The sequence below is a fragment of the Lasioglossum baleicum genome, chromosome 18 (assembly GCF_051020765.1).
Source record: "Lasioglossum baleicum chromosome 18, iyLasBale1, whole genome shotgun sequence".
Taxonomy (NCBI): Eukaryota; Metazoa; Arthropoda; class Insecta; order Hymenoptera; family Halictidae; genus Lasioglossum; species Lasioglossum baleicum.
The window spans coordinates 2,890,918-2,918,548 of NC_134946.1; the positions used below are offsets into that span (position 1 = coordinate 2,890,918).

Here is a 27,631-nt window from a genome sequence, read left to right on the forward strand (position 1 = left end):
ATTTTGTTTCTAAACACACTGCGGAGATGAGAAAGAAAACACAGTATATAGGGTGCTTCTGGATTTCGGAAGCGTGGTGGGCAACGGCCGGCCCTCTCCGCCCCCGCCACCTAACCCTAACTAATTCTGATCTCATGATTTTTCCATTCCTAGTTCAAATTCTGTATGAAGGCTATACAGGGTGTCCCAAAATTCGTGAAAATCCCGAAAGGGGGTGGTTCCTGATACCATTTCAAGCGACATTTTCCTTTGCAAAAATGGTATCCGCTGCTTTGTTTAGGAGTTATTAACGAAAAACACGGACCAATCAGAGCGCGTTTAGACGCGAGTTGCCACAGTCGGCTCGGCGCGCCAAATGTCTATTGACCGACTGTGGCAACTCGCGTCTAGATCGCGCTCTGATTGGTCCGTGTTTTTCGTTAATAACTCGTAAACAAAGCCGCGGATAACATTTTTGCAAAGGAAAATGTCGCTTGAAATGGTCTCAGGAACCACCCCCTTACGGGATTTTCACAAATTTTGGGACACCCTGTATAGAATGACAAGATTATGCAATCAGAATTAGTTAGGGTTAGATAGCGGGGGCGGAGAGGCATACCAAAATGTAGGAGTAGTCTTTCAAAATTGAAAGCTCACCCTATACAGGGTGTCCATTTTATCTGAAGACATTGAAATATCTCGAGAACTATGCATCGGATCAAACAAGTTTGTAATGAAAGTTGTTCGTCACGAAGGGGGACATCCAATGATACCAAACTCGACCCCCCACTGGGGGTGGGGTGGGGGAAGATAAAAAACAAATAGAAACCCCCATTTTTCATTGCAGATTTGGATTCTGCAGAAAAAAATACACAAATTTGATCTAGGAGTTTTTGGATGGAGTTAATGGACAAAAATCAAAATGGAAAAAGTCGTTGAAAATTGGGCATATCTCGAGAAATACACGTCAGATCAGAAAAATAAAAGTAGAGGTATTTGATATTTTTAAGAATGCTATTCAATAACACCATAAGTGACCTCCCACCCCCACCTCCTGAGGATTGACAAACAAACCAATGAATTTTTCCAACTGCTTTCGCTTGCAGCGACATCTGTGAAAGAAATTACACCAATAATATCAAATTAATGGAGAACCAAGATTTGCTATAAAAAAGGGTTTCCCACTGAAGATTTTGAAATAGTTCCCTCTCCCACCCCCAGAGGGTGAGGGTGGGGGGTCGAGTTTGGTATCATTGGATGTCCCCCTTCGTGACGAACAACTTTCATTACAAACTTGTTTGATCCGATGCATAGTTCTCGAGATATTTCAATTTCAATGTCTTCAGATAAAATGGACACCCTGTATATGTATGTATGGCCAGAGTGAGACCCTGTTTTCTCTCTCATCTCCGCAGCGTGTTTAGAAGCAAAATGTAAACAGACGCCGCGCCGGGACAGGCTTGCGTTGCTGCAGAGCGTGCAGGAATACGAAAAATTCAATACAGTATTAGCGATAGTTTTTTACGAATATCTCGAAAACTGAAATCAAGCGGCGGTAACATGTATAGGAAAAAGTTGTTCAGAATGATGATCTTGACAACATATTTCAAGATGATGAAAATCTGAGATGAGACCTTCTTTCTAAACAATTACCGGAAAAAGTTATTCAAAACGTAGAAATCTATAACATATTTAAATTTCATCAAAATCTGAGAGGAGACCCTCCTTCTGAACAATTACCCCTATTTTCTGTTCCAATGACACTATTCTTCTTCACCATGTCTTATCGTTTTGACGCACCGGTTTTTCATGTAAACTGATACAACTCGTAAGACACAACGTAAATGATAGCAGTTAGTTCGTATGTTGCTAAACAGAGGATACTCTATACAGATCTGTATACAAAATCTTTGTACTGCGAAACATTCGAAATCTAGAAGTGTCTTATCGTTTTGTCGCGGAGTGTACGTCAGTGTCCCGATCATGAAGTAAGGCCGTCCACACACGGGTCGATCGTCGATTCGGTCGACGCGATTCCAGTCGCATGCAATTCCCCCCTCCACGTGACTTCCAGTGCAAATGAATGGAGAGCCACACACGGGTCGATTCGTAGTCGACTGAAATCGGCTCGACTGAAATCGCGTCCGTCGCATGAACCATCGACACACGGGTCGATCGTCGATTCGGTCGACGTTATTCCAGTTGCATGCGATTCCCCCTCCACGTGATTTCCAATGAAAATAAATGAAGAGTAGCACATTGAAATCGCCGCGATTCTAATCGCGTGCGATCGGCAGCGAAGTTGGAAAATCGCGTGGATCGTACGATTCGCGCGACTCATGGAGGTAAGTTTGTTTAGTTCATGTAATTTAAATGATTTGGCCATTATTTTTTGTAGTTTGAGTGCATTGCACTCTTCGATGTGGTCTATGTATTTAGGTTACATAGGTTATTATTTATTTATTATCTTTTTTTATGTTATTACGCATAGTAATAACATTAAGGTAAGCTTTTTATTTACATAGTTGAATATAATCATGTAGGTTTATGAAAAACAAAAACAAAAGGCAAAATCTTCTCAGGTCGATTTAATCCGGAAGTATTACCACTTGGTATATTGAGCGAAGATTGAGGGAAATCTGTTGAACTTCCACCAACCTCATCTATGAGGAGCAATGATCATCTGAGGAGTTACAAAAGGAGAGCTTTGCTCCTCATAGATGAGGTTGGTGGAAGTTCAACAGATTTCCCTCAATCTTCGCTCAATATACCAAGTGGTAATACTTCCGGATTAAATCGACCTGAGAAGATTTTGCCTTTTGTTTTTGTTTTTCATAAACCTACATGATTATATTCAACTATGTAAATAAAAAGCTTACCTTAATGTTATTACTATGCGTAATAACATAAAAAAAGATAATAAATAAATAATAACCTATGTAACCTAAATACATAGACCACATCGAAGAGTGCAATGCACTCAAACTACAAAAAATAATGGCCAAATCATTTAAATTACATGAACTAAACAAACTTACCTCCATGAGTCGCGCGAATCGTACGATCCACGCGATTTTCCAACTTCGCTGCCGATCGCACGCGATTAGAATCGCGGCGATTTCAATGTGCTACTCTTCATTTATTTTCATTGGAAATCACGTGGAGGGGGAATCGCATGCGACTGTTCATGCCACGGACGCGATTTCAATCGAACCGATTTCAGTCGACCACGAATCGACCCGTGTGTGGCTCTGCATTCATTTGCATTGGAAGTCACGTGGAGGGGAATCGCATGCGACTGGAATTGCGTCGACCAAATCGACGATTGACCCGTGTGTGGACGAAATCGCGTCCGCCGCACGAATCGTACATGACGAGCAAGACGTACGAACTTCACGACGCGATTACAATCGACCCGTGTGTGGACGGCCTAAGGAGATCTATCTCGATAGCGTATAGTAGAAGAAAAAAGTGGCGACAAAACTTGTTCCCGTATTGGGGAGGTACGCCAAATGGAATGGCATGGACAGAGAATGTCAGTGTCGAACGATGAAACGGAAAGGTTAGAAATACATGGTTATGTAATGACCGGTGAAGAACTAAGGCTTTAGACCAGGTTAGGTCCATAAGCTGGTAATTATGATACAAAACTTATTAAATACATTCTATCCTTATGAACTAGGTTAACACAGTACAAAAATAAAGATATAAAATACAATATTAATGGTAGTATTGGGTTAATAGAAAATACACAGTGATAACAATAACATCATATAGAATAGTATTAATAGAGGTTAAAATCTTACAGCTAAAGTTTCTTTGGCACAGTTATTGCACGTTAATTAATGCGTCGTCTAGTACTAATGAGTGATACGTTAAAATTATGTGCATCTATGTATAGGATTCTAATGGCAAGCACTGACTTAAATAAAATTGACATTTATTTTGGTTAGGAAGTGGCTAATTTATTTAAGTGCACTTGTGTCTAGATCTTTCACAAATGAATCAATGTGATATGGATCTCTCCATCCTTATATTTCTAATTTCCTGTGAAAGGATTATCTTTCTTCTGTGTACTTTGGGCAGTCCTATAGGATGTGGTTGAGATCTTGCTCTCCATGTCCTCACCAAAATTTTTTTCTATAAGTAATACCTAATGTATTGAGCGATGAGGCGAGGTTGTAGTGATTTGTCCTTATCGAGAAACCCATGATGTTGTGAAGCGTTATTATATATAAATTACAAAATTCCATTCAAAAGAAATAAATTATATTCTATAAACAAACTACTTTTACATTAAGTAAAGTTAATATAATTAAATATATTACAGAGAGAAGAACACTGGACCAGAGAATAATTTACATATCTATATGGACATATAGATATAATTTTGTATTCAACAAATTTGAAATCAATATGAATACATGTACATATGTATATTGCTGTAGGGAAGAAGAAGCAACAATATTAAAGGATACTATAGTATGTAATATTTATACATAATATAAAAGAAACAAATACCGTTAAAAAAATCAATTTTAATCACTGCAAATATTAACAAATATTAATCTATCGACTAGAGGCTCTTTACCTTGGAGACCTGCTGCGGATATGGGTACGACCGACGCGACACCTCCACGTGGCCCTCTCCTGGATTTTCAAGGTTCGAGGGGAAGGTTCGAATTTTGCAGGATATTGAAAACTTTTTAAATTTTATAATTCAGTGGGAACAAGAAGCTAAGGAAATGCGGTATAGTTTTATAACTGAGCAAACTTGCTATGGACTCAAAATTTCTTTAAAAGCCACTCTTCAAATTTGTGATTTTCTAATTGATAAGTGTGGATTCCTGTACTTGATGACATCTAGACTAAATCAAGACAATATTTGGAGGTATAATTATCTTTTAAGACTGTTTTTTTTTGTATTTATATTTCTTCTATTGATACAAGTTCAGTTAATTCCGAAGCGTGGTATAAGCCCATTAAATTGTAAAACCGAGTCCATTTCTTGACCAAAACGTTGAAATAAAGATATACATACATATAATCCTATTATGTGTAAAAACTTATTGTACTTTTAATTACATTATAAGAAAACTACTTTATTACAACTACTTTTAATTATATTATAAGATACCACCTCTTTATTTTATAAAAATAATTCGATTTTGAAAATCTTTTTAAAAAATTTATAACATTATTTTTCTTCAAATTTTGCGTATTTGCACGTCCTGTCATAACATAACCATATATTTCTAACCTTTCCGTTTCATCGTTTGACACGTGTTTGACACTGACATTCTCTGTCCATGCCATTCCATTTGGCGTACCTCCCCAATACGGGAACAAGTTTTGTCGCCACTTCCAAACTGTACAGATAGATCTCCTTACTCTTACTTCATGGTCCCGATGTTGGCGATGGGTTGCCGCGGCTGGAATCACGGTGTCGAAGAAAAAGCGGCGTGCGAACGCGTGCGAGGCTTTGTCGCACGTGGTTTTTGTTAGCTGGCGTCGCGGTCACGTGGCGGGACGATTTATCCACGAGTGAGTCAGGGTCCTCGGCATGGCAAGAGCGGGGCGTCTTACCTAGAAATAGCTCGTTGAAGTCACCCTGTCCCCCGATGAAGACGCCGTAGTGTATGTTTAGCTCGAAGAACCGTCCCGGCAGCAGGGACCTGGTCGTGTGTATCACGTCGATCCTCAGCGTGATGTTCGCCTCCCTCCTTGTCAGATTGACCTCGTGCCAGCTCAGGTCGTTCAGCGTGAGTCCTCGGGCGCTGGCCATCTCGCTCTCCCCGGCTCCCAGATTAATGTGGACCTGTGGACAAGTGACAGAACGAGAAGTCGAAGAGAGGAGAGAAAAAACGAACAACCTAGATATATAGTAGAGTAGAGATTAGAGAGAGAGGAGAGCGGGGTGTTCTCTAAATCATCCGAGCGGAGGCAAATAGTTCGAGAACGCTCGGGCTTTGAAGGCGGGCGATAACACTTTCCGAATCGTGGACCGACGCGCTACCAATCCCTCCCCCTCTCCCGAAGCTCTCTTTTTCCGAGAAGTAATTATTCTTTGGACCGACGCGGAGCCGGAGACAGCGGTTTCAATGGAGAGATATTTTCCACGCGGCCGGTGTGAAATTCCGAGTGCATCCTTATCGGCTGGCGGGACCGTTCTCCATGAAAAGATTCGGGCTTTGCGGCTCGTTCATACGATATTTTCTGCATTTTTCAGCGACCCCGGATCGGGAGAGCGAGAGGGACAGAGAAATCGGGGCGGAGAGATAGACCGAGTCACTCGACGATTCAACGCCTCGGTTTTCCACGCGTCTAGCTCTCGGCCGAGAAGGCACCCGAAACGCCGCACAGCCGCGCCGTCGAATATCGATCTCTCTGTCATCGATTGCTCGTTTATCAGTCGCTTAGTCAGCCAGCTGGAGAAGGTAATCGGATTCCCGAAAAGTTCTCCGGGTCGTCGCGACCAAAAAGAGGACTCGCCGAAAGGTATCCAGCTCAAGGTATAATCCCTACCCTTTGCAGTGACTAAATCCCTATCTGTGTTATTAGCCGGCGATTAGGAAGCTCTCGAGAAACTTTCTAACTTTCTCCTTCTTCGGCTAAATGTTCTACAGCAGAGGTTCTTAAACTGTGGTCCGCGGAACTCTGGGGGTCCGCGGTAGCCTTTACCGCGGGTCCGCGAAACAATCTTGACATTAACTTTACACCCCCAAACTTTTCGCTTTTATACAAACAGTTCTCTAGGAAAATAGCTTAATAACTAAACCTATCGTTAACTGGAAGGTGTGCGCGATAAACAAGGACAAGTATTGACGGTGAAGCCGTCCGCCAAGAGTGCGATTTATTAAATACATCTCTCAGTACTCGACACTCCGAGCGTCACTGGAACAGTGTTCCCAGACGGGTCACCTTTTTTCGCGCATGCGCGGCGATTTTAGCCTCAGTAAAGCACGATTCTTAAGAAAATGTGGCACCTTGAGCGCCCCGCAGAATTTTAAGAAATTGATATGATTTGTTTATGAAAAACGAATGCATAACAAGTGCACCTCTGTATATTTTGTAACTCGTAGGACACGTGCCGGAGTCTTTTTGTCCGGAATAGATTGTTTCGGCACATTCCCACCGATATAGCTGCCTCAGGGCTCTGTACTTTGTACATTATCGCCTCATCATAGATACGTTACTGTTTCGGACGCGCATGCGCGAAAAAAGGTGACCCGTCTGGGAACACTGCACTGGAAGAGTGATCTCGCTCAGGTAAATTCCAGTCCTAAGGACACCTTGTTGCCAGCATGTTCGCTATCTGCACCCCCATATGTGCTCTGGGTTTTTACCTGAAGGGTACGCGTCGCGCTGTCGAGCCGCACGCTGCCCGCTCTCGACGTTCGCTATTTCAATATTCCTTACAGTTCATTTAATAAAAATCCTACATGAAGAAGAAAGATGTCTAGGGTTGGGATGGGGTCCGCAAAAGAATGTTGTTCGAGAGGGAGGCCTCGCACTACATAAGTTTAAGAACCACCGTTCTACAGGGTTCTGCGCGAGTCTGGATAATGTCAATTTTGCACAACCTGAATTGTGCAACATTGGATTGATCTGCGAGTTTAATTTTCCATTGTTTTCACAGTTCTATTCGTTTTTAAATTTGCTCTAGTCTCTATAAACAGATCACCTGAATGACTCGGCTGCTATTGGTGTTAGGACAAAATGCAGCAGATGGAAATTGCTTGGTTTCGAGGGGGCATTAATTTGATGATCATTTTTTTTATATGGGATGAGGTATTTTTTAATACATCGATCGATGCAGCTGGACATTTGTTATAAGAAACTACTAACCTATGTATGTCGAAAAGTTCTTAGTTCGGGAGATATTTCAATTTAAATAACTCTAAAACACCATTACTATCGTACTAATGTTAGTACTAATGTTAATGCTAACGCCAGTACTCATGTCAGTATTCATGTTAATACTAACGTCAGTACTAATGTTAGTACGACAGTGATGGTGTTTTAGAGTTATTTGAATTGAAATATCTCCCGAACTACTAACTTTTCGACATACATAGGTTAGTACTTTTTTAGAATGAATGTCCAGCTGCATCGATTGATGTATTAAAAAATACCACATTCTATTTAAAAAAATAAAGGTGACCTTCATATCTCTAAAAAAAATTACATAATAACAAAAATTTTGTTGGTACTGTATGAGCCCCATTTTACCATTCAACTTTGTCCTTCAGACATTTGACGTATCTTTAAAAACAACAAAGATATTTAAGATCGTGACGTTACGAGACACCCTGTATACAGGGTGGGGCAATAACTATTAGCACCTCAGATATCTTCGAAACTATAAGTTTCACAGAAATATTTGCTGAAATAAAATTGCACAATACGAAGGGGGTCATCACCCGGTGGCGATAATAGTTTTTTTGCAGGCGGAGGTACTTCGGACATTGGAAAGTCACCTTCATTTTTTTAAATAGAACGAGGTATTTTTTAATACATCAATCGATGCAGCTGGACATTCGTTGGAAAAAAGTACTAACCTATGTATGTCGAAAAGTTCTTAGTTCAGGAGATATTTCAATTTAAATAACTCTAAAACACCATTACTGTCGTATTAATGTTAGCACTAATGTTAGTATTACTGTTAATACTAACGCCAGTACTCATGTTAGTATTCATGTTAATACTAACGTCAGTACTAATGTTAGTACGACAGTAATGGTGTTTTTAGAGTTATTTGAATTGAAATATCTCCTGAACTTACTAACTTTCGGACATACACAGCATCGATTGATTTATTAAAAAATACCTCATTCCATATAAAAAAATGAAGTTGACCTTCATATGTCCTTTACGCGTCCACCTACAAAAAAGTTACTAACATCAGATTAATGCCCTCTTGAAACCGAGCAATTTCCATCTGATGCATTTTTCCTAACACCAATAGCAGCCGAGTTATTCAGGTGACCTGTTTATAGTGCCCCACCCTGTATATGTATATAAAATGGCATATTATTCCATTTACAATAGAGCTGACCTTTACATCTTCTTCTTGTCTCTGTACAGAATGTACATAAAGAAATTAGTTACATCTGGTTATTGAACATTTGATTGTGTCATGACTGACACGACACTCGATTGATTTTGGATGACCATCATAATATAGGCAATGACCTTCACCGCCAATTCTGATTTCATAGGAGTTTATGGTAACACGTACTTGAAAAGCCAAAAACAGGAGTGATTAACACCGTGGTAGGTGGGGCGTTGTAATGCGAAGAGCTGGTGGCAAACCCTCCGTTAACCGCGGACGATTTCGAAGCGATGATTAAGGTGCGACAGGCACCTTACCCTTTCGCCCGGTACCGTACGCGTACCGTACGCGTCAGCGTTAGTGGGAAGAGTGGGGGAAGCAAAGGCGGGCTTCGCAGCACAGCTTGGCGAGGGGCGGAAGGGTAAGGTGCCTGGCGGGACTCGCAGATGGCAACCCTGCCCAAGAGACCTTGGGCGGTGGGGGTTTAGCGGGTATGGGTGGAGATATAGTCCCTATAGTCTCGTTTCCTCCAAATACCATCTAGGGGGAGCTGAGTCCCACACTACCCCCTCCAGACGTCATCTGGGGAGGGGGTAAGTGACATTCCCCCACCGCCCTAAGAAAAATGGTAACACGTATTGCTGAGAGCTGACAACAAGATCCCTGGCAGGAATGCGGTGACGTAGGCAAGAATGCGCGCCCGATTGGTTGGCTTGGAGGGGGGGGGGCGCCTAAGCTCACACGCAGTTTCGACTAGAGCGTTCTATTGGCCGACGCAGTCACCCCCACTACTCGAGTCGCGTGACGAAGAGAGGGAATCAGACGTACCCTAGGGTACTCAGTGAGGGTACTCAACGGCGCGGCGTAGGCACAAAATTCAGAATACTGCTGACAAATTGTCATGGCGTAAAACTTTCTTATTTTCCTATTCTTATTATAAAATTCTCTCTCTCTCCCGCTCTCTCTCTCTCTCTCTCACGCTCTCTCGCTCTCTGTCTCTAATGTAAAAAGCTAAAAAAAAAGTATAAAAAAAGTTACTACGTCGGGACTCGAACCCGAGCCCACGGCATAGCAGTTCAGCTTGCTGCCGCTACGCCACACCATTAATTAGTAAAAAAGTGAACTATGTAAACTGACATGTTGCGTCCACAAAACTTTAATTTGCAAATATCTCGAAAATTACTGAATAGTTGTCCCTATAATGGGGTATATTCGTAATCAGGGGAACGAGATCTGTAACTCTGTAAAGTCTCAACTAAATCTGTGACGCGAAGGCTTTGCATTCTCCTTGTGTAAATTGTCACTTTTCATAACTGCAATAGGATCCTCGTATTCACGGCATTGAATATTGGCTGTAAGTCGTGAAACATCGTAGCCCTCCGTAAATACGGGAATCCTGCTACTATGCGTCGTGTGACGTAGCAGCTGAAAGGGCGTGGTCACGCGGCGAATACGGGACAGTGTTCCGATTGAACCAACAGTAACTCGCGCATGCGCGGCCAAGACAGTAGCGTATCTACAATGACGCAGCCGAGCGGCCAGGGCCCTGACGCCTTGAGACAGTTATTCTGGCCGGAATGTACCAGTGTTATTGGCAGGACGACTGATGGACGAGAGACGATTATGTATTCTTTACGTAGTTATTGCAGTGCTCTTTCCCTATCCCATCCTCAAAATAAAGAATAAGTTTCAATTATAAAAGTCTCTGCGGGGTCCTCAAGCTACACGATTTCATCGAAATAGTTACGCTACTGAGGGTGAAATTGCCGCGCATGCGCGAGTTACGGTTGGTTCAATCGGAACACTGGTACGGGACCGTCAGAGGTGGGGGTAGGCGGCGCTAGCTGAAGACCCCTCTTGCCTCTGTGCCCCCCCGGGGATCTTCTTGTCAGCTCTCAGCAATACTTGAATAAAACAGTATACTAAAAAATTCTTATAACCTCACGAATTGTAAAAGAAGATATCCGTGATTTCGACGGGCTCGGTAGTCCCAGCAGTGTCGCCACGTCGAGCAAATCGAGGGGAATTAGGTACCTCCTCTCTGATGACCAGTCCAGTCTACGGCACGGGCACCGTGGTCTACGGTCTTAGTGGGGGACGTTGGAGTGTGCGCATGGTGCTGGAATAGGATATTGGAAGGGGAAAAAGAGGGGAATTTGTGAGATCCGTTTGGAGCTTAACTGGCGACACTGAGTCCCAGTGCTAAATACGAATAAGCTGTTGTTTTGTTGACAGACTTCTGACGACTTCCGTCTCAAGGGAGTCCTAATCGCCCTCGACGTAAGATCGCAGTGCAAGTGGTAAAGGTTCCAAGAGTCGCGCGGAGTGAATCGGAAGAAAAATTAGCATCCGTTTAAGAGTCGTTTCGCCGTTTAATCGTGGCTGGGCGGTGGAAGGTCCGCCGGTTTTCCAGCTTAAAGAAAGCGGCGGGCCGGGGTCAGGCTAATCCCCGGGCCGCCGTTAAAATGAAACAGTTGTCAGAGAGGGAAAAGTAGCCGGGTGCATTTTATTAATCCGCGGAGTGTTTCGCGACGAGTCGGGGGCCGGGTCGCCGCAAACGGGTGCTGGGATTATACCTTCCTCGGCGTTTCTTTTTTATTCCCTTTGTCGGGGGTCTTTGGCCCGTCTCTTGGACCGGGCTGTAGAGGGTTTCTAAGGCCGTCTCGGAGGCTGGGCTTCCGAGTAATGCATTATCGAGTTAGCGGGGGTTATAGCGCGCGACACGCTTTGCCAGGAGAAAGGAACGGTGAGCCTCGGCCTCCTGATAAAGAGTCTTTAATCGCGACCTAAATCGAGCCCCGCCGGAGACTTATAGCACGATGTCTTCCGTGTAGTTCGCCTCCGTTCGCAGCCCGCCCCCGCTTGATCTCGTATAGACGATCGAGGACGACTACGACGACCAAGGTGGTCGTATCTTAATGAAAAGTCGATCGTTCGCGGGGACGGGTTGAAATTACGGTGGCCGCGATTGGCGCCCCAGCACAACGTTGCTATAACCACACACAGATCTCTCTCTTGCTCCCTCTTTGTAGATGTGCGATCTCTCTGTGCATCTTAGTCCAGTCAATGAATGCTCTTAAGGAGGGTGTAGAGGGAAATGGAAGGAACACAATATTTAACTTTGGGACTTTGTTTGGACTAGTTAAGAGGTAAGCATACTAAAAGTCCCCACTCGTAAGAGGTGAGCGGGGTGCAGGGGGGTACGTAGAAAGTCCCCTTTTTCGGTTTTCCGCTTATATCTCGGAAACTATGGGACCTAGCGATAAGACCATTCTATACAAAATTATAGCTGACAAAATGTGCCACAAGATTGATTCGATTCAGTCTTTCGTCATCTCGCATAGTTTCCGAGATATCCGTGCTCAAAGTTCAGTTTGGTATTATTTGTTCAGGTTAGTGTTTTTGCTTCAATTTCAATTTCAACTTCAATTTCAACACTCCAATTTGAACTTCAATTTCTCAATTTCAACTGCAACATCAATTTTTCAAATTCCACTCCACTTTTTCAATTTCCACTTCCATTTTTCAGTTTCAACATCACTTTTCATTTTCCACTTCAATTTTTGAGTTTCAACATCAATTTCTCAATTTCAACTTCAATTCTTCAAGTTCAACTTCAATTTTCCAATTTCAACCTCAATTTTTCGATTTTATCTTCAATTTCAAAACTTCGTTTCCAACTTCAATTTCCATTTCAACTTTAATTTTTCAATTTCAACATCACTTTCAACTTCAATTTTTTAGTTTCAACATCACTTTCTCAGTTTCAACTTCAATTTTTCCGTTTCAACATCAATTTCTCAATTTCAATATCAATTTCAACTTTAATTTTTCAATTTCAACATCACTTTCAACTTCAATTTTTCATTGTCACTATCAATTTTTCAATTTCAACTTGAAGTTTTCACTTCAATTTTTGAGTTTCAACATCAATTTCTCAAATTCAAATACAATTTTTCATTTTCAACTTCAATTTTTCAGTTTCAACATCGATTTCTCAAATTCAACTTCAATTTTTCAATTTCAACTTCAAATGCACGTAAAAGGTCCTCCTTTTCGGTTTTCCGCTTATATCTCGGAAATTATGCGTCCTAGCGATAAGACCATTCCATACAAAAGTAAAGTTGACAAAATGTGCCACAAGATTGATTGGAATCAGTTTTTCGCTATCTCGAATAGTTTCCGAGATATCAGCGCTCAACGTTTACTAACTCTTCAGCACAATTAGTGAACTTTGAGCGCGGATATCTCGGAAATTATGCGTCCTAGCGATAAGACCATTCTATACAAAAGTAAAGTTGACAAAATGTGCCACAAGATTGATTGGAATCAGTTTTTCGCTATCTCGAATAGTTTCCGAGATATCCGCGCTCAACGTTTACTAACTCTTCAGCACAATTAGTGAACTTTGAGCGCGGATATCTCGGAAATTATGCGTCCTAGCGATAAGACCATTCTATACAAAAGTAAAGTTGACAAAATGTGCCACAAGATTGATTGGAATCAGTTTTTCGCTATCTCGAATAGTTTCCGAGATATCCGCGCTCAACGTTTACTAACTCTTCAGCACAATTAGTGAACATTGAGTGCGGATATCTCGGAAACTATGCGAGATAGCGGAAAACTGAATCGAATCAATCTTGTGGCACATTTTGTCAGCTTTAATCCTGTATAGAATAGTCTTATCGCTAGGACGCATAGTTTCCGAGATATAAGCGAAAAACCGAAAAAGGGGACCTTCTACGTGCCCCCCTGCACCCCGCTCACCTCCTACGAGTGGGGACTTTTAGTATGTTTACCTCCTAACTAGTCCAGAAACAGAACCAAAGTTAAAAATTGTTTTCCTTCCATTTCCCTCTACCACTTTTCGTTGACTGGACTATCTGTGCGTTCGGCATTATGTGCGGGTGTGTTGAAGGTTTGGGTCTGCTCAACCCCCGCACCCCCCGCGCGATCGATCCGCTCCTGTAATAAAGGCGCGAGCTTTTGCCAGTCGCAAGTTCAGCCGGCAGTAGTAGCGTGATGTCCGATGACTATGCAGAAGCCCATTAATATGTATAAGCGCGGGAGACACGACACTTCGCCGAGTGTAAACGCGAATCTATACGTTCCGAAGGTCGAGAGCGAGAGAGAAAGAGCAGCGGAGTGGGAGAGGGGGAGGAGGAGTAGGTCGCGTCGGTGCATTATCGATGCACCGGTGATTGGAAAGCGAGCAATGATCGAATATTCGACTGGTTCGGTTACACCGGGCGAAAAACGCGGCCGACCTCTCTCATTTTTTTTCCCCCGGCGAGAGACGGATACGGAAACGGCGTGTTTCACGCCGACACCGCGTCGACGAGCATTTCTCGATGATAAACCGGCACGTTGTAATGGGCGGCCGAATGAACGAGCTCGTCACGCCCCCGTTGAAAGAAGGCAAAACAAACATATAATATTTTTTTCACCGGATCGAACGGTGCTCGGGCTTCGACCTAGGTCCGTAAACGCCAGCGCATCGGACCGGTGCGGTTGCGTTTGCGGATTTTCGCGTTAACAGTGGATCTACGCGCCCGCTAGATGTGATTATTTTGTTTTCGTTTGGAAAACTCACCGGATCTACGGTGACTACATCAAAGTGACTATCTTAAATTGGTTTGGAAAGGTCACAGGATCTACGGACCATAAGAGACTACAGTGTTCCCGCGATTGTTGTCAGAACCTCGGGGGTATCGAGTCTCAGGAAACGAAATGGTACTACGTTTTTTTACATGTCGAACATAGATTTGTTGGATAACTTTCCCAAGTGTAAACGACGATCCTGGGTAAACAACGGTGCTAAGCGGCAAATTGTTGTATTGTACGAATGCTATTCCATACCTTTTTTTTTATCGTGTGGAAATGCCTTAGGGGAGAGTCGTGCAGTACCGACCGGCGTACTGTACCGACCAAAATTAGTTTATGACTTTTCCAGGTCAAATGGCTACACTTCCTTTAAGAAAACAAATGAATATAACTATTGTGGGTAATATGTTTCGTTGCTACATTGTTCATTCGATTTTTTTCGCAGTTCTGACACATTTAGCGTGAGCGTTGATATTTCGAGTGTTAAGAGTTATTTTCTAGATCTGATAATTTGTTTCTCAGGTAAGTAAATGACTTTGTTGAATTATGTATATTATACCTAGTCTATTAAGTATAATTAACGGGCCCTGTTTTGGAATTTTCTTTGTATATTATGTATACCATAACCTAAAATGTTTCCCCATGTTTGTCGTCCAGTACCGACCATCCAACTGTCGTGCAGTACCGACCAATCAACCATCGACCAGTATAAGCCAAACTTTTCTTATCTGTAAGTTCAATCTGTTAGCATTTGAAATGAAGTTAGAGAAGATGTTTATTCAATCTTTCTTCTACCTTTTCCCATAGAAAAATGTCCGAAATTCCAAAGCGGAAAAAACCATCATCAGTGCTCACTTTAAATATTAACGATAATTTTTCATTAACTTCTTTACGTGGTGTAACTTCAAAGTTCATGGAAATAGTAAAATCAATCTCTCCTAGCAACGACACATTAGAGTTGCAAACAAAAAAGAGAAGACAACGGACGCAACAATCCGAAATCCTAACTTCGACCGTTTTTATAAACGAAGTTCAGAAAAAAAGGAACCTGGCTGAAGAAAAAAAGATAAATGCGGAGAAAAGAAAAGCTGCAAGAAACGAAAAAGCCAAAGAAGCAGAAAAAAGGAAAGCTGAAACTCAATTAAGGAAAGGAAATAAGGAAAGATGTAAAAACTAAACGAAAAAAATGACATAATATATAAAAATATATAATTATTTTATTATTTGTATAAATAAAATTTGAATAAAAATGCGTATTCTAACATCTAAATGTCTTTTTTAAACATTATTAATGATTTAGACTGAAAAATCTACTAAATACGTAATGGTCGGTACTGGACGACAATTCTTTGTTTCCTTCAAATTCTAATATCTTTATTCTTACAAATATTGAATACTAATTATTAAATTTCACAAAATCAATTTCTGGCCTTTTATTAAGTTCCCTTTGTGTTACAAATTCCTTTTTTTAATTTTAATTTTTACCGATTCTAGTCTACCTAATATGTAACAAGAAAACTTAGAGCGGTCGGTACTGCACGACTCTCCCCTACGCATACCCCGGCCCCCTGGGGGGAGCCGGGGTTATGTGGGGCTCCCTCGGGGAGGGGTTCGCCGAGCTAACAAAGTTCGCCGATCCCCTCCCCCAGACTACCCACTAAAACCACACGCCCTCCTAAGCTAGTGAGGAGGTGCCCGGATCTCGCGAAAACTCAACGGGTCATGCTATTCCATACCTGAGAATGATACATCAAGTATCATAAAACCCCAATTTAACACTTTACCTACCGGAAGCCTATTAATAGGATCTTCAATAATTGTGATCTACCAAAACGAAAGCATAGAAATTTTCTTTTACATTGCAATCTCAAATGAAACTATTAGATGACGTTATTAAGAGTGACTTGTTAGTTCACAATGAAAATTGCTGTTGCTATTGAATGGTCCATTAAAAAGTGTTCAGCCATGTCCATAGATTTTCCAAAATTATGCAATAATCACCGGTCGGTAATGTGTTAAACACCCTAATACCTTAATTAAGGATGTTCTGGAGATATATAAAAACGCAACAAAATTTTTGAAAATTTGACAAGATATAATTCTCACTAAATTAATGCAATTGCCAAAGTTTGGGTTCGATTCACTGCACCGTTTAAGAATTATAGCAACTCAAAGTTTGCACATTTTAACACGTCTTCTTATGGAGAATTCATGAAATTCCACTTCAAACCCAATTTAAACCTTGAAAAAACGCAACTAGAAACTCCAGTTCTTTTTTTATATGTAGTAAAAATTATGTAATTAATTATGTTCAAAATTTATTAGGATTCGCTAAACAGTTACAGAGTAAATAATTATAAACTGTTACAAAATGTCAAATTTATCGTCTTGTCCTTCTCACTAGCATGGAAACGTGACAAACTGTCTAGACCACTGAATTGTATAGCTACAATCAGAGGGTACAATTATTCGCAAAAGCAGGGCCCGTTCTAAGCATAGCTCAGAACTGGATGACAATACAATATGTAAAAAGAAATTTCTAAAAAAGCCTATGCGTTTAGGAGATATAAATTATTAATAAACTGAACCGTTACACCCCCCCCCCCCCGCGTGACGTAGTACACCGTCTTCGCGTTCAGCGTCCCGACTCTACTACGCATTCCCACACTGAGGAAAAATTTGTTTTATAATTTTCAGTCCGTTTTAAAAAAACGTGTTATATTTAAAAAATTTATTTTTATTTAAATAATTATTTTACGATGAGGACGCGCGTACCGCCTGCTTTTGCGGGAATTTAGGCCTCCCTCATACAGGTATACGATAGGTATACATACTCTTCTTCCAGGAAATTACGAACTACAAAGAAGTTCTAATCATTGGAACCGTGAAATAAATCGTAGTGCAAGCGATTAATAGTCCTGAAAGTGCGTGCATATTCAAAGGGGGTAAAGAACTGCTACGTAGATAGGAAGACGAATATTCGACCGTGGAAATACGTAAAGTCGGCGAAGCCTTTGCGAAGAACTGAACAGCTCGGGAGCAGGGAGACGAGCCTGACGAACCTCCGTTGCACTTTTTGCCGGGTGCCGTTTATCCGGTTCTCATCCTCTTTAACGATCGTCTTAACAAATTTAATTAAGCCCCGACACCGGCACCACTCGTCGCCTCCTCTGTCCCGATCCGAATCTTCGCGGACTTAGCCCATCGTGAAATTAGATTCGCGCGGTTTTCACGCCGGATTCGCGCGCCGAAACGGCATTTTCTGCTTGCGCTCTCTCTCTCCCGCTTCTCTCCCTGCGCCCCTCTCCTAATGCACTTAGACGGTATTTGAGCGTTGCATCAGGGCACCGGATTACGAGAGTTACCGTCTCGGGGCTCAAACGAAAAGGACCCCGAAGTTCGCCAGCTCGGCTGCGCCGAACCAGCCGCACCAGCCGGCGAATTATCAAGCGATGCCGCCACTCTCGCCGAGTTCCAAGAGAGATTACGACCGAATTTCTATTAGGTGTACAAATCCCGTCGATACCTCTTCCCCGAGCAGTCCAACTTTCCCACCCGGAAGAATGGAACGCATTTCCATCCGCCGAATATCCGCCAATCTCGATCGCTTTAACCCTCGCGCTTATGGAAACGCACAGCAGGCCGTTTAGGTGTAAACTTTACTTTACCGGACTCGAAATTTTTGCCTTTCTCCTAGGAATTATTATGTACTAGCTGTACCCGCGACGTTGTCCTCGTGCATTAACAAATTCAAAAGTTATGAGCAGAAACGTGCCCAGAAGAGGGCGAGAGAATCGTCTTTGGTCACTAAATGACGTCATAAGTTTTGAACGAATGGACTTTTTCGAATGCGGTTTGCTCTAAAACCTTCCCGAAGAAACACTGCATCTAAAGGGTCAAACCGCAGCTTTCTACGTTCAGTCGATCTCAGTTGATGCCGTCACAAACAGACAGACAGACACGATTTTATTACATACTAGTTATTGCATATGCTCACTAATTACGTCACAACTTTTGAAGGAATGGACTTTTTCGAATGCGGTTTGCTCTAAAACCTTCCCGAAGAAACACTGTGTCTAAAGGGTCAAACCGCAGCTTTCTACATTCAGTCGTTCTCAGTTGATGCCATCACAAACAGACAGACAAACACGATTTTATTACATACTAGTTATTACATATGCTCACTAATTACGTCACAACTTTTGAACGAATGGACTTTTTCGAATGCGGTTTGCTCTAAAACCTTCCCGAAGAAACACTGCGTCTAAAGGGTCAAACCGCAGCTTTCTACGTTCAGTCGATCTCAGTTGATGCCGTCACAAACAGACAGACAGACACGATTTTATTACATACTAGTTATTACATATGCTCACTAATTACGTCACAACTTTTGAACGAATGGACTTTTTCGAATGCGGTTTGCTCTAAAACCTTCCCGAAGAAACACTGCGTCTGAAGGGTCAAACCGCAGCTTTCTACGTTCAGTCGTTCTCACTTGACGCCGCACAGTGGTCCCAAAGCCCGAAAACGTGGACAAAACCTAAAAAATGAACTTTCAGCTAGGTAAGTTTTAATTGTGGGGTTGGCTACTCTAAGAGTACGTCTACTTGGAGGTAAACGGCAAAAAGGTCGCATTTTTATACCTAACCCACAGTCGCAGTCCGAACTTCGGTTTCATTAGACAGTGCCTTCGTACTCTTCCAAGTCTCAGTGCGAGTTCTAACTGTACAGTGCGTAAATTGTATTGGAACGTATCGATTTGAAGTGTGCATTATGGATGCTGTTTGTGGAGGTAAGTTGCATAGTTTTTAGTGCAAAATATTTATTATTAACTGATAACTATGTATGGAGAAGAAAGGGTAAAAGTGAAGGCATAAATTTTAAAGATTGGGGTAAAAGTTGAGTCTCGTCCACCCTCGTTCGCTAAAACTTGTTCGAGCTTCTAGTTTATACTATTATGTTGCAATTTAAAAAAAAATTAGCTGCCCGCCTCTGCCCCGTTTTTCGTATCACTGTTTTTTGTAATGCAAAGTAGGTATTTTGTGAGCTTTCGTTGCATTTCTTCTCAAACTGTGAGAGATATCCACCAAGTTTTTCTGTAAAATTTAAACAGTTTTTGAAGGATTATGCTTAGAACGTATGGAGGACACAGATTGCCAGTTTTCTTTATAAACAATCGTACAATATATCTGAAATTTTTTTATATTTTTCGAAGACAATCGCTGTTTTTATACGTAAAGTAACGTGAATGCTTCTTTGGGAATTTCCAGAAGCAATTGCATTGCTACAGACACCGGAAGTAAATAACAGAATAGAAGAGACGGAACCAGATGCCGATTCTGAGTAGATGTTCAAAATGTTATCCTGTTATATTATATCGTAATTTATATTATATTGTAATTTATATTCTATTATATTGTTATATTATAATATATTGATATTATATTATATACTATGTATTAAAAACTAAGTTATCTTTTTTTAAAATTAATTTTATTTATAATGACTATGCTTAAAATCTTGATAAACAATTTTTGAGAAGAACGAATAATCTTGTGCCGCCATATTGGATCCGCCATTTTGTTTTTTTAAATTTTAAGTTCAGATTCGTAATCAGCAACCCCAAAAACGGGTTAATACCAATTTTCAAGCAGATCCAATAATTTTTTAATGTATATGTCCGCCATATTGGATCCGCCATTTTGTTTTTTTAAATTTTAAGTTCAGATTCGTAATCAGCAACCCCAAAAACGGGTTAATATCAATTTTCAAGCAGATCCAATAATTTTTTAATGTATATGTCTGCCATCTTGTTTTTTTTAATTTTAAGTTCAGATTCGTAATCAGCAACCCCAAGAACGGGTTAATACCAATTTTCAAGCAGATCCAATAATTTTTTAATGTATATGTCCGCCATATTGGATCCGCCATTTTGTTATTTTTATTTTTAAGTTCAGATTCGTAATCAGCAACTCCAAAATGGGTTCATACCAATTTTCAAGCAGATCCAATAATTTTTTAATGTATATGTCCGTCATATTGGATCCGCCATTTTATTTTTTTAAATTTTAAGTTCAGATTCGTAATCAGCAACCCCAAAAACGGGTTCATACCAATTTTCAAGCAGATCCAATAATTTTTTAATGTATATGTCCGCCATATTGGATCCGCCATTTTGTTTTTTAAAATTTTAAGTTCAGATTCGTAATCAGCAACCCCAAAAACGGGTTCATACCAATTTTCAAGCAGATCCAATAATTTTTTAATGTATATGTCCGCCATATTGGATCCGCCATTTTGTTTTTTTTATTTTTAAGTTCAGATTCGTAATCAGCAACTCCAAAAACGGGTTAATACCAATTTTCAAGCAGATCCAATAATTTTTTAATACGATTTGAGGTTTTGTCCACGTTTTCGGGCTTTGGGACCACTGTGCGCCGTCACAAACAGACAGACAGACACGATTTTAGTATTAGAGATTTGGTATGTAATCCAATAGATTTATACCCGGAGAACATGTAGATGGAAGTTTCGATCGTGTAGGATCAATGGTTCAGGAGTTATGGTTGCTTAAATTTGAGCAATTTGCAGTGTTTTTGACAGGTAAGCGCGCCGTCATATTGGTTTGTAGGGACGATCGCGAGCTGCTTATCTTGTCGCCCCCTCCCATGATCTGACCCTAACGAACTCAGTAAGCGGCGTGCGACCGTCACTACAAACCAATATGGTGGTGGCGCTCTTACCTGTCAAAAACACTGCAAATTGCTCAACTTTAAGTGACCATAACTTCTGAACCGTTGATCCTACACGATCGAAACTTTGATTTGCATTTATTTGTTTGATTTGATTTGCATTGATTTGATTCGCATTATGTTTCACATGATATTACGACTGACTACGAGCCTGACTCGTATTGTTTACGTTCGGCCCGAAATTCTCATCACGAGTCAGACTCGTCAAAGCACGGCTAGGGGTTAAATTTACTTGTACACTGCGGGATGACACACACACACACACACACACACACACACACACACACACACACACACACACACACACACACACACACACAGGAACAATGAAAAGCATGGCTCCGCTATCGGGACAAATTGTCCCGAACAGCGTGCAAGAGATAACATTGGCCTCGTTCGAGGATTTTTATTAAATTCATCTCTTTATGAAATGTCGAAAAAGCGGAAGAGGAATTTGATCAACTCGCCGGAACAGCGCGAGCTTTAAATAAAAACGCACGCAGAAGTAATTTGATTTTCTTCATGCGAAATGCGGAATGGTTGTCAGAAATATTGACGCCCGTGGCGAACGTGTCGAAAATCGCTGTGAAATTGACAATTCATTCGGTACGAACCCCGGCAGCAGATTTGAAAGCTGGGTCGATCGCTTGTCTCGGTCAGCAAATACAAAAGACGAGTTTAAAAGACAGTTTGCACGTCGATGGTAAAAGATTAATTAAACTGGTACAACTGAAACAACGTCTTATCACTAGACTGCGGTGTTTATGCATTTATCGTAACATTAGGTATGTGCAATAGGATGGACCTTATTTTTCGACCATGAAATTTTGGGCACCCCTCCCCCCAATATTGTTCCATTTCATGAGAAAAATGATATATCCAAAGTTTGATATATCATGTGATGAAGATATGTCATGTGACGAAGTATTGTAAAGTTACTTGTATATGTATAAATTATTTTGTATTTTCCATAATTGTGATTGTGATTGGTGTTTTAAATGCAATGTTTACCATTAAAATCTTACACTGTTCACTATCTGAAGCATTTTATTGTAATATATAACAATAATGTACGTTACATTTGCGAATATTAGTCTTGTCTACGATTTAGGGCAAATTCGCCATTTCGGAACGTTACCGGTCGCTAAGGAAATGGTGATAATTCATAAGGTCGCAATAACACTTGTTTGATTGCCTTAACAGCTTCTTTAAAAAAAAAAAAAATGAACGCTTGATCGCGATTAATAAGCTACTTTTTCGTTAATAAAATGTACCAGATGTGTAGATTTCTCTTTTTCATCTCCCAGAGCTTGAAAAAATTAAATAAAGCAATAAAATCAGAATATTATATTAAATCAGGACATGCCCAACACTAGCAAGAATGATAAACCAGCGTTACAGCGCGATAATAAATCGCAGAGGTAATTTCAATTATGGTTGAAAATGCCGGTCTTCTAGAACTACTAACTTTGAACTTACGTATCTCCGACAGAAGTACGTATTAGATATTGGCTGTAACAAAAAAAAAAACGTGCTCTGGAACCTTATAAATAAAGTACTATTACACAGATTTTTAAACAACGGAAAAAAATTTTTTACTTTTGGCCACGATTTGGCGATTTCCCACCACTGTGCGACGCGACGGCTGCAACTCTCCGCGTCGCATTAGTAGTGGTTCACACCGATATACCCGAGCCGAGATTAGATTATTACAGTGGAGGGGATATTTCTTTTGCGTCGATCGTGTAGCACCTTCTTGCGTCGATAGAGGATTTACTGTAATGGATTTTTCTTAGAGTTATGGTCAATCGAAGTTTTAACAAGCCGATCGAGCCTCGCGAATTCCCAGCGGATTAATTATGTCCGTAAACAGATAATTCCTGCCCGATCCTTTCGGTTTTCACGGAGGCGCGGCCGCACGGAAGAGTTCCTCGGCTCTAACATAGTTGATCCAGGGCGTTATCGCAATTAGAGCCGCTTTCGCGGGGATCCTCTTGCGGGCTTCCGGTCCCGGACTCGGTCCTCGGAATGCGGTGCCGTTCGCGCGATTTCGATCCGCAAGTTCGCGCGGCGGCGATCCGTTCGATCGGAAACGAGCTCGCTCGCTCGCGCGATCTGGAACACTCTCGCGCGATTAACTTGTAAAACATCATCTGTCTAGTGGGCCGGAACGAAGACTTAGTTTAGCGTGACTGGCGTTCTTTCCGAACCCGCGCACCTTCCGGCTCCACCGTATCGATTCACGTTCGAACGGGTCGATTAACTCCGGCCAATCCGCGATGTGAAATATCGCGATCTCCCTCTCTTTCTGTTTCTCTTCCCCCTCGCTCCCCTCCTCTTCTCCTCCCGCACTCTCCTCTCCCTCGCTTCTGCCGCAACGGAACACAAATTTTTCGAGCGGCCAACGTGGTCAGAATTGTAGGGAAAAAATCATCTGCGTGAGCGAGTTGGTGCACAGTTGGTTTTTTTTTTAGATGCGGGGGATGGTTTAAAATTAATTGTAATTCGAAGCGCTCCACCTTGATTTGCAAACCCTCAAACAGCAATTCCGACGGAGTGTCCCGTTTAAATCGACCCGGTCGAATATCTCTGAAATTTTTCATATCAAAAAATATGTTCAATATGTCAATAGTTCAATATGTTCATATTTCAAAAATGAGTTGCATGATTTTTTGTTTTTTATAATTAATATTATGTTTTTTTTGTGCACGGTTTAAATAAAATATTTTTAATTATGCTGATAAAATCTATTACTTAAATAATGATTGATTATTGTGTTTATTTAAAACCTGAGCCTGATTTATCAGACACTTCCGATGATCTGAGAAAAAATGTTTCAGACGAAACTCAATCAACATTCAGCAGTCTACCAATTTCAATCCAAAAAATGAAAAAAAATTTTTAATGCATAAGTAATCAGTCACCTTGAATTTTTCAAAGTCAATATGTATTTTTGACTTCACGATATTATAGCTGATATCAAAACGAATCCAACCATCTAAATTACTAAGGTGGAGTGGGGTAAGTCCGCCCTAGTTTTTGCAAAGTTCGACTTTAAACTAATGTATTTTCAGTCTGGTATGTAAAAACTTAACGTTCTTGGTATCAAATTCTTTCCACAGTCATTACTGATGAATTAAGATTATGTAGTATTCTAATTTTGCTTGGTAATTACCATTTTGATAGGATATTGTACAAAGTGTCAACTAGGACGCACTTGCCCCGACAATGGGGCAAGTCCGTCTCTGAGAGTTAAAAATGCTTTCGAACCTTGTTTCAAGTGCTACGGGGCAAGAAAAGAATGATTAACAAGCCTGCTATAAAATGCTTCTTATAACATTAAATTATATTGTTTAGTTTTATAGTTATCCATTTTTAAACGAACTAGTACTTTTATGCTGAAATATGAAAGGGGATACAATGTTTTAGATTCTTCTGGCTGCGTTTATACAGGGTGGTCCACGCAACTTGCACACCTATAATAACTTCCAAAGTATGCGTTGCACGAAAAAGTTTTGTATACAGAAGTTGCATAGTCTGAAGGGATACATTGTGTAGTGTATTTATTTTTTTTACAGGTGAACGCGTAAAGGACATATGGAGGTAAACTTTATTTTTTTAAATGGAATGAGGTATTTTTTAATACATCAATCGATGCAGCTGGACATTCGTTATAAAAAAGTACTAACCTATGTATGTCGAAAAGTTAGTAGTTCAGGGGATATTTCCATTTAAATAACTCTAAATCATCATTACTGTCGTACTAAGACGTTACACAAGTAAGTAAACGCTAACGTCAATTTCAATTGCAATGTCAATTTTTCAATTTCAACTTCAATTTTAATATCAACTCTTCAACTTTAATTTTTCCATTTCAACTTCAATTTCAACTCTTCCATTTTAACTTCAATTTTTCAATTTCATTTCGTTAATTTCAACTTCAATTTCAATATCAACTCTTCAACTTCAATTTTTCCATTTCAACTCTTCAATTTCAATATAACTTTTCAACTTCATTTTCAACTTCAATTTTTCCATTTCAACTTCAATTTCAGCTCTTCCATTTAAACTTCAATTTTTCAATTTCATTTCGTTAATTTCAACTCTTCAATTTCAACGTCAATTTTTCAATTCCAAATTCAATTTATCAATTACAATTCGTTAATTTCAACTCTTCAATTTCTATTTCAACATCAAATTTTCCATTTCAACTTCAATTTCAATATCAACTTTTCAACTTCATTTTCAATTTCAATTTTTCCATTTCAACTTTAATTTCAACTTCAATTTTAACTTTGCCATTTCAACTTCAATTTCACCTCTTCCATTTCAATATCAACATTTCAACTTCATTTTCAACTTCAACTTTTCCCTTTCAACTTTAATTTCAACTTCAATCTTTCAATTTCAATTCGTTAATTTCAACTTCAATTTTTCAATTTCAATTCGTTAATTTCAACTCTTCAATTTTTCAATTTCAATTCGTTAATTTCAACTCTTCAATTTCAATTTCAACACCGAATTTTCCATTTTAACTTCAATTTCAATATCAACTTTTGAATTTCAACTCGTCAATTTCAATTCTTCAATTTCAATTTCTCAGTTTTAACTTACTTGTTGTACGAGTTTACTTACTTGTGTAACGTCTTATGTTAGTACGACAGTAATGGTGTTTTAGAGTTATTTAAATTGAAATATCTCCTGAACTACTTACTTTTCGACATACATAGGTTAGTACTTTTTTACAACAAATGTCCAGCTGCATCGATTGATGTATTAAAAACTAACTCATTCCATTTAAAAAAACAGAGTTGACCTTCATATCGCCTTGACTTCTCTACCTATAAAAAAATTAACGAGATCAGATTACGAGTGCCTCGATATCAAGTAAGTTTGGTCTGATGCATTTTCTTCTATCTTCAAAAGCAAGCGAGTTATACAGGTAACCTGTTTATAGTACCCCACCCTTTACGCCTAACATTCGAAAAATTGATTTTTTCCCCGTTCGAACCACTGTGCGTCGCGTCCCCTCCTTGAAGGATTAATTAGGTCGTGTTTCGAAGATTAACTGCGCGATCTTTTACCCCGGAAACGAGTGTGGTTGCTTAGCAAAGTCCCCGGAGTTGTTCCAGCGTGTTCGCCCGTCGCCTGGTGGATCGATCCTCGCAGTCGATTGCGAGGCGGAAGTATCGTGATCGAAGCAGCTCTCAGCCGGCTGGTGTCCCGCGTGCATTAACGAGAGCGTTATTAACGAGGAGAGCGCGAGAGCCCGTGGAAACAGGGGACACTCGGAATGAAACTGCATCGTGGAGCGCGAGGGGGTTGCATTACGGAGAACAACGACGCGCCAGGGACGGGACGGGGCCCAGAAGGGCCACTTTACTCTTAGGTAATAATCGTCGACGAGCCCTGGTTACAAATTACGATTCCGTGAGAAGAATCCGAGACCGAGACCGAGATGCCAGACGGAGAGTGCCAAGAAGAACCGCCCACGGGACACACGGCGCCGCGCCGCGTGCCGCTTCACAACGATTAATGTAACGCCCGGTCATACGCTGCGCCGGCCTCGTTACCGCTAATTCGAATGTATTGCACCAGGACACTGTCCTGCTTTAATCTGACCAGTTTATCTCGCGATGTATGGACGATACGGAAAAATGTTCCCGCACGACGCACAGTAGTCCCAAAGCCCGGAAACGTGGCCAAAACCCCAAAAATGAATCATGAGCTAGGACGTTTTTACCCATTGGGATGGGTACTCTAATAGTGACTCCGTAGTGGGGTAAACGGGAAAATGCTTGCATTTTTTTACCTGACTTGCAGTCGTAGTCGAAACTTCGCTTTCGTTAGACAGGCATTTTTCACGCGCGTGAGCGTACGTACGAAATATAAGTGCAAAGTGTATAAGTTATATTGGAAGCTACTGATTTTTATACTACATAATGGATACAGTTTGTGGAGGTAAGTTCAATCGTTTTTAGTGCTGAATTGTTAATGTTAACCGGTTAAAAGTTACGCGGAAGGGGAACGTAAAATTTGAAGCATACATTTTAAAGATGTAGTGATAAGTTAAAACCTCCACACACCTCCAACAAATAACTTACATAGGGTCTTAGATTATACTATTATCTTGCAAAATCTAAAATCTTAACTGCCAATTACATACTGCCATTTCTCACGTACCACCATTTTATATAACTCAGTGTAAGAATTTTATTAGCTTTCACCAAAATATCTCGGA

The 27,631-nt window shown here is 40.6% G+C and overlaps 1 protein-coding gene across 2 annotated transcripts in view; it reads right to left on the reverse strand.

Moving 5' to 3' along the window:
* The window catches only part of Kon (chondroitin sulfate proteoglycan 4-like protein), a 322,078-nt gene that overhangs the window by 136,452 nt on the left and 157,995 nt on the right, over window positions 1-27,631 (reverse strand). For both annotated transcript variants that reach the window (XM_076443111.1, XM_076443112.1), the window contains exon 4: window positions 5,566-5,797. In XM_076443111.1, the coding sequence (XP_076299226.1) occupies window positions 5,566-5,797 (232 nt within the window). The remainder of the gene's footprint in view (window positions 1-5,565; window positions 5,798-27,631) is intronic.